General features: G+C 43.0%; 1 protein-coding gene across 1 annotated transcript in view; it reads left to right on the plus strand.

The window, feature by feature from the left end:
• The first annotated feature begins 656 nt into the window (after window positions 1-656).
• The window catches only part of cacng2a (calcium channel, voltage-dependent, gamma subunit 2a), a 79,898-nt gene continuing 71,496 nt past the window's right edge, over window positions 657-9,058 (plus strand). The window contains exon 1 of the mRNA XM_021625502.3: window positions 657-1,477. Within this exon, the coding sequence (XP_021481177.1) occupies window positions 1,252-1,477 (226 nt within the window). The 5' untranslated portion in view covers window positions 657-1,251. The remainder of the gene's footprint in view (window positions 1,478-9,058) is intronic.

Consider the following 9,058-nt stretch of genomic DNA (forward strand, 5'->3'; position numbering starts at 1 on the left):
CCTCTTCCCGGCTCTATGTCGAGTAATGGTCGGCTTGCCTTGCTGGATGCACCCCGCTCTCTCCGGATGGTCGACTGCACCCTTTCCAACCGCAAATCCCCATTTTCAGCGGAAACCTTCAAAGAGCTAAGGGCTACATATGGAAACTGGGGATCAGAATTTTAGGAAAAAGGAAATCTAGCGCTTGTTTAATTTGTTTTCGACCCGATTTATCGGTTTCTTTACTAATTAATGAATGAATGAATTGGGCATGATTTCTTCATTCCATTGATGGTTGATATATCAAATTGATGCAATCCCTATAGTATTTTACTTTCTTATATAATATAGACCCCAGGGTTATTTTCATTTGTTTCCACTGGACTTAAATCGTCCATTTATTTACAATTGCTTTTCTTATTTTCCCTGTCCTTCATTTCCCGTCCCTGTTTCTCTCCTTGCTTTTCCATCTTGACTATAATAGCCCTGACATAGGGTTATTCAAACATAACTAAACATAAAATATATACAAATTCAGCATTATATGCCAACAATAATTGTCATTAATTTCGCATCTAAGAGACGTATTGACTTGCCAGGCAGGATTGTTGTAAGCCTACCATTACTCTAACACCACCCCCACCCTATTTTCTTCATCCATTTCAGCTCATATTCATTCAGTGCTGTCCATAGAATAGTACTTATTTTTAAAACCTTGCATATCAAGAAACACATTGCCAGCGATCTACATGTGTTGAATGCTACATTGTAAAGCACGAGACAAAAGCTAGTCTCAAAGCGTAATAGCCTACTGAATTTTGATTGACGCTATCCCCTTTTCCATTTATATTACAGTCTCTCTCTACCTATCACTTACGGTGATTGTATAGTATACATAATATTATCTTTACATTAGTAGGTTTATGCTGCAACTGCCAGTGTAGGCTAGTTGTAGTCATAGGGATAACAGTTGACGCTATAGTCCATTTTAGAGGCCATTACCTTGTCCATAATTCTTATATTTGGGGTAACATTTAGTAAGAACCCATCTGGGGAGAGAGACACTGCGTCCTCCTCCCCAAACTACCCTAAAAGGAAACCCAATTTCTCTTAGTCAGTCCTCAACCAAACGCAACCATAAGGTTCCTACCGCATCCACCTCCTTCCCCCTCCTTTCGTTCAAATATATCCCATTTTTTTAGTTTGGTTTGGTCCCGTAAATTTTCAAATATTTATTTCCTATATATCAAGAGGAAAGGGGGTCCCCCTTTCATGGAATGCGGAAATATGGGTCTGTTTGACCGCGGAGTTCAGATGCTATTGACCACGGTCGGCGCATTTGCCGCCTTCAGTCTCATGACCATCGCGGTTGGCACGGACTACTGGCTGTACTCGCGCGGCACGTGCAAGTCAAAGTCGGTCAGCGATAACGAGACCAGCAAGAAGAACGAAGAGGTGATGACCCATTCGGGATTGTGGAGGACGTGTTGCTTAGAAGGTAATTGAGCCACATGCGTTTTGCAGTCACTTTATTTTCTCCATGTCAGTATACCATAGTGAACCTTTTAACCTTTAGCTACATGTAGTAAAACCTATCCCACTCGTTGACGTTATAACTTTTATCCCTTCCTTTGCTTTTCTACTGACATATGCCATGTGGATCAGGTTTATCTTAAGCCCCATACAGTGTATCAAATACAGAATTGGGCCAATGAACTACTGTAAGAACCCTCCATTTCACACCTCTTAGGCCTATACACAATCCCCAAGCCACACCATCAAAACATGACTTTTCTACATTCTTTGCCACCAGTCGATTGTATTGTTCAAAACAGCACTAAGTGACCATGCCATTCTTCAAACATTTCTAATTGTGAAAACATATGATAATGACCAGTGCACAAGAGCAACAGAGAGTCAGCCATTCCTGTCAAAGGTCTATTTCCATTTGACCTCGGTTTGATGGGGTACCTTAACAGTGCTTGTCATTTACCCTTTGACCTGGCAGTGCTTAGTATTTTCTGAGTTGTCAAACACAGTCACCTCTCAAGCGCAGGTTCAAGACCACCTCCCACGTCTTGACTTGACACACAGCGGGGTCTTGTTTCCTGTCATGCTCTGGCGGAGGCGTCAGATGCTGACTTTGAGCGTAACCTTGTGAGGTTACGCAGCGTTACATCTTCTTAGCAGAGAGATTCACACAGGCCTCCTGTCTCTCTGCACACTCCTCTGTCATTTGATAAGCAGTAAGCAGTCAGTCTCAGGTCAGATCTCTGCTCTAACAGCCTGAGGTGAAGTCAGCCCCAGGAAGTGGTTGATGAAAATAATGTCAGTGCCACTCAACTGTAAAGATCTGATGATTTGAACTCTTCAAAATGTGAATGTTTGCACAGAATAAAGTTGTGCTTTTTGGCATGTTAAATTCACATAGGCAAAAATGTATAAAAAATTGGAAATTACAGGGATGTATTTTTATTTAGAGAGTTTCCTGGGCAATAAAAGTACTGTTGTATGTTCATTTATTCATCGACATTACTGGGTGATTTTGACCAAGGTAGGATGGCTGACGTTGGCCATATCTGTCAGGGCGGCTTAAGCATCTGCTTAAGGTTTGTTCAAGGACTGTCTGACACCCTGCAGCTACCCTTTCCAGGAGCTCTCTGCACCTGTTCTCCTGTGCTAGCCAGGACATACAGTGGGAGAGCCATTTTAGGTCTCAATGTGACCCTTCACGGGTTAACTACAGCTGTGGAGAGGTTTTCAAAGACTAGAGGTTTTTAACATTGGTTGAAAATTCACACTTATCTGTGAAGGTGGAGAAAATCAGTGGTGTGATATGACTGGCCTTTGCCTTAGTCAGGCTGTTATGTAATTAACAGACAGTTGTTCATAGTCCAGACCTGACCAAAATCTCCTATACTTGGCACAAGGTGAATTACAATTACAAAGCCCATATGCCGCAGCTTCTCTTTTGTGGCAAGATAACAGCCACCCTCCTCTGAATTGGTGATCCAAATAGCAGGAAATGAACACTGATTTGTAATTTGTGATTCATGAATGGTCTCAGGCCTTGATGAGGGGAGGAAGCGGAGAACGGCACCATCGCATTTACACATCGAGGTCAGATTCATTTGAATACCAATCCAAACGACTTCCTGCTGTGGAAATTGGGCTTAAAAAAACGCAATCGGGTAAATTTATTCATGGGTAATTAGCACAATTTATACCGAAATCTGTGATATTGAAAAATAGGAAGTAAACTGCAGAGCCGGATCCAGCTGCAGTGGAGTGTAAGCAGCAGCTCAGCCACAAGAAGCTCCTGCTACAGACCAGGTGTGGTGCTGCTCTGTCTGTCATCTCAGGTGGATACTGTAACTACAGCATGAAGAGGTTCATGCCAATGCTGAAATCAAGTGGGTACTTTGTATGGAGAATCATCATCCTACACCTTGTGTCTCATATATCGGTAGCTGCCTTGTTGCGATGGATGATGATGCATCCTGTCTGTATCACAACTGACAATGCAGACAGTGATTTGCTGTAGCCCAGCTCTGGCCCAATCATACAGCTCATGTTGTGTGCCCAGGTGGGCGAGGGGTTGTGTTTGTTTAATCAGCTCCTGGAGAGGAGAGCCACTGATCACAGAGGGGAATGCCCACACAGCCATATACCATTCTACTGCTCACTCCAGTCACTGTAATACCATACATAGCCTCACCCATGAGAAAGTAACCATACAGGCTGAGTGTGAGTGTGAGTGTGAGTGTGAGTGTGAGTGTGAGTGTGAGTGCGTGCGTGTTTAAAGGTAGAGGCACTTCTCACTGATCTCTCCAGTCACTGTAATACCATACATAGCCTCACCCATGAGAAAGTAACCATACAGGCTGAGTGTGAGTGTGTGCGTGTTTAAAGGTAGAGGCACTTCTCACTGATCTCTCCTCCGGTGAACATTCAGGTCCTTTTCCCTCTCCAGCACTGGAAAGAGACTGGAGCACTTCGATGGTTCCAGAAAATATGGTTTATATAGATGTTGTACATTTACACTTGTTTTCACTAGTTGCCTGTGCTATCAGTCGTACAATAGCATATGCCATTGCCAAAGCATGCAATTCATTTGTGAAATCTCACATTGCCCTTGGAGCTGGTTCATATGAATGCTGAGTCCCTTGATCTGTTGCAGTATTTGATTCAATTGTCCTGACATCAGAGAAACCAAAAGATGTGTGCTATCAGCAAAAATCCCTCCACAAGATTTGGCAACAATGTGCCCCTGGCTTACTATTTGGGCAAACAACATCTAACAGGAGTAACACAGTCCATTACGAGGAATGTCAAAGATTAGAGTTCAGCATACATCACAGTTCTGTGCTTGCTTCACTCATTCACATCAAATGAGACGCAGTCATTTTAATATGTTTTGTATTGTAATGTGCACTGTATTATACAGTATATTGTATTATGTAGGTGGGTGGCCTTGTGAGAGCGTGAGGTAGAGGCAGGAGGTTATGTAGTACTATGTAGTGTTAAGTATGTTATTCACATTTACATGTTAGTCAGTTAGCAGACGCTCTTATCCACAGTGACTTACAGTACATATATGTTCATACATTTTCGTACGGGTCCCCAAGGGAATTGAACCCACAAGCCATGCTCTACCAACAGGGGGATTATGTATATTATATTATGAATTTTAGGTATTTTATTTGTTGTTTTGTTTCCTGTTTGGACCCGAGGAAGAGTAATTAGGGATCCCAATACAATACGAAATACTAAATTCCTCTTCTATAGTGAGAAATACATTTCCAAGACTACATTTTAAACAGAGTTAAATCCTTTGGAACCTCTATTGTAATAGTTTAAACTTCTTCACAACAGTATCTCGGACCTGCCTGGTGTGTTCCTTGTTCTTCATGATGCTCTCTGCGCTTTTAACGGACCTCTGAGACTATCACAGTGCAGGTGCATTTATACGGAGACTTGATTACACACAGGTGGATTGTATTTATCATCATTAGTCATTTAGGTCAACATTGGATCATTCAGAGATCCTCACTGAACTTCTGGAGAGAGTTTGCTGCACTGAAAGTAAAGGGGCTGAATCATTTTGCACGCCCAATTTTTCAGTTTTTGATTTGTTAAAAAAGTTTGAAATATCCAATAAATGTCGTTCCACTTCATGATTGTGTCCCACTTGTTGTTGATTCTTCACAAAAAAATAAAGTTTTATATCTTTATGTTTGAAGCCTGAAATGTGGAAAAAGGTTGCAAAGTTCAAGGGGGCCGAATACTTTCGCAAGGCACTGTATACTGGCAGTTATACTGGCAGTTATACTGGCCTATGCTTTGGAAGTCCTAGTCTGTGCAAACTAGTCTGTGTATTATTGTCATACTAAGGCAGAACCATACAAAGGGGATGAGGTAATGGGATTTGTCTGGGTCTATGTTCTGTGTGTGTTAAGCATTCAGTAAACATGTGTGGTGCTAATGGATTGAGCCCCAGAGGGAGGGGGGAACACTGCTCCATTCTGTCTGGGCTGGACGACTGCCTACCGGAGCATCCACGTCGGTCGGCACGGCCTCCTCTCCTCACATCCAGGTATAGCACACCGCCACGCCTCGCTCCAAGCTAATCTGCCCCATTCATCTTCATTACAGCGCCCCCCTCTGCCTCAGCTATAGGAGGAGAAACGGAGGAAGGGAGGAGGAGGGGGTGCGGGCAGGAGGTGCAAAAGAAGATGGGAAAATCCTTTGACAAAAGAGGGCTACTTTGGTGGCTGTGTTTCCCCCCCTTTCCCCGTATCACCTGTTGTATGAGTGGTTTTCTTCAGTAAGACCAATAATTCACCCCCTGCCTCGGGGTTCACTGGCAGAGCCGTTTCCCATGAAGGACTTTCAGCAATAGAGGGAATACATGCTTTCTTTGCTACCTCGATGCCGCTTGGAAGAGTAGTCCAATACTTTGTGATGCCATATGAATGAAAATATATGGGGGCCAGCTCTACTCTCTGCATGAAAAAAACTTGAAATCCACCCACTTAGTACCCTTTCCTGGTTTTTCAGTTGTGGAAATGGACTGGTGCTGAAGAGAATGGATGTAGGATGGTTGAGGAAATGAATGACCAAACTCCAGGACTTGTTTGTGTGGCCTCCCTCGGTTCCTTCCTGTCAATCACCCTGAGACTATACCCGTGTGTGTGTACAGGCACTCTATCTTATGGTTTTCTACATGAGTAAGTGGGTGTAGCGTTTTGAACAGGTGGGAGTAATCTACGAGTGTTTTCTCCATGTGTATGTTTTTGTTGGTGTATGTGTGTTTGAGCCTGAGCACTTGTTTGTGTGTGTGTACATGTTTGTGTGTGTGTCTGTGTGTGTGTGGGTGTGCGTGTGAATGTTTACACGCGCGTGTGCGTACATGCATGTGTATATATCCGGCATATGTGTGTGTGTGTGTGTGTGTGTGTTTGTGTGTGTGTGTAAGAGAGAGACACAGAATGAGAGATAGTGCAGAGATTGTTGGGCTGGGCAGTGCCAGTGCTCCAGGATTAGTCTCATAGTCCAATCAGATAAGGATTACACCGGCTGGCACAGGCCCACCCAGGCTAATGACCCGACCCTAAAGTGACATTAGGCTGTATTATGACACAGCTCCACTGTACACCCAGCTGCATGAACAGGATAACATGCCCGCATATCCGCCATCAAGGAACCCAAGCATAGCCACGCACACCAGTGTACTGGATGGCATATCAAGTTGAATACAGAGTACTATATCCGTGGCAATTCAGAGTGGTCTGGTCTTCAACCACTTGTTGAGATAGGGGCAATAGGGGTTCATGGACAATCCCTCTCTTAGTGTTTCATTGGACTGGCTATCCACACTCGGAGGGTTGTGGAATGACATCTGCCCCAGTCACATCCCTCCTCTAAGCTGCTATCTAAGTGACTGGGCTCTATTGCACTGTCACCTCTCCCAGAGCCCATAGATAGATGTGATTCATTTAGCTCTGACCTGTCTGCCGCTGTGGCTACAGTAGCTCTGCTCTGCTGGGACTGCAGACAGACACTACTGGTCTGGACTGTTTTATTGGTCTGTACACTGGTCCGTTCTATTGGCCACTAAGGCCTGATTATTACAGTACAGTCATTACTAGATGGGGCTGTGTGAGACTCAATCACCTTCATTACAGTAGTACAGTGTCTGTGGCGTCAGTCTGTGTCAGTCTGTCTGTCATTGTCCCACTGTGGAGATGGCCATGTACTGTAGTTCTACTCCTTTATAATGTACTGTCCATTGCCTTGGGGTTTCCACTTATTGGAGAGAGAGTGAATAGTGGGAGTGATTATGGTTCAGTACAGTCTTATATGCTGTTGCAGTGTTTTGGTCATGTGTAGGTCAATCACTAAGCCCCTCCTTTCTGATGTTATAACATGCTTTAGTACAGTGAAGGTTATATCACTTTCCTATCTGGTTTTCTCATTCTCATTCTATGCTCCAGTATAGTGGAGGTGTGTAGTATGTAGGAGTCTCCATGCTATTCTGAATCTCGCCTCCCCCACACTTAGCTAACTGTACCTGCCAGAGAAGGCCTCTCCTGGCTTGGCAGTGGTGTGAAGCGGCATAATCCTCATCTTCTTCTCCTCTATGTGCCCGTGTTTTGTGATGGGCTATGGAGATAACATAGGAATTGGATTAGGGTATGATTAATGGCACTGATGGCTTTGATCGATGGGAGATGTGCTGTAAACTTTGGTAGCCCTGTCCCATAAAAGCCGTTGTCGTGTCTTTGGCTATGCCGGATTAAGTGATATGACATGCTATTCCATAAAATAATTTCTCCGTAATTAATATCACCTGATTGTGCTAATCATGTAAATGTAATTAACTAGAGAGTCGGGCACCACAAAATAATATTTATAGAGCTGTTATCTTCCGAATAAACTCTTAAAGACCTAGTAATATTTTACATCAGTAGCAGTCAATATTTATCGTCCTCTTAATTCAGTCTCATCTGAAAGTTGTAAATTCTTCGTTATCTGCACGAACCCTGGCTAACAATTTGAATCAGTAATACAAAATTGGGTTTAATCATTTATTTACTAAATACCTAACTAATCACACAGAATTACACATACCCATAATTAAATCATAACTTGATTACAAATTACGTCATAAAGGAAAACGTCCCTAGCGGGCGGAACAGATATGACAGCTTGTTACACAAAGGAAAAGGGCTGGGGTTGAGTGAAAGAGCGGGAAGACTGAGGAACAAAGGAAAGAAGCTGTGCTATCGTAAATACAGTATCTTATGCATTCTAAATTACCGCCCATTTGGAAAAGGAATATTTACTCTGAGCTGGGAGTAGATGGCCATGTTGCCAAACCGAGTCCATTGATCCATCTGGTTCTCAATTGGATACGTTGTAGTAACATCGTTGGGTGATAGATGGGATACTCTGTCTGTTCCTTCCTAACCCTCGTTGCATCTGCTGTTGCTAACTCAACGGCTAGGAGGTATCACTTCTGTAGTGAATAAGAGTTCAAAGTTCATACCATCAGCAAACCAAAGCTCACGCTGATGTTGGCTTCATTCTGTAGTTATTATATGAACCATTTTGACATAGGACCATCGTCCTACATCCTCGGAACAGATAGTTATATTGTCGTCAAGGGCTTATATAGGAAGGGAGAGGAGGGCGTGTTTGAAATTTTTTATAGCCCATGTCCCTTCACAGGGCGGGCCACTGATTGAGCAGCCCTATCTTATGAAAACTCAAATCTCACATTTTAGAAGCTAAAATCACATTTCATCCCATCACAAATAATTTCATATTCAAACATTTAAATTGAACAACAATTCCATGTGAATCCGATAACTCTGATGTGTAGACTTTCCACTGTAGAGTTTATGTCATCTGATCATTGATGAGAATGTCTCAGATGACAAACGAACTGACATCATATTCATTAAGTACCATATGTTCAATTGGTCGCATTACCAGAATATAGTTCATTTCCCCCCACCTTCTGATGTTCCCCGAATCTCTATGTTAACCAAGGGTTTTGCAAATGTAACCTCAG

This window comes from Oncorhynchus mykiss, chromosome 12, assembly GCF_057628025.1.
Source record: "Oncorhynchus mykiss isolate SJ-2025 chromosome 12, ASM5762802v1, whole genome shotgun sequence".
Classification (NCBI taxonomy): domain Eukaryota; kingdom Metazoa; phylum Chordata; class Actinopteri; order Salmoniformes; family Salmonidae; genus Oncorhynchus; species Oncorhynchus mykiss.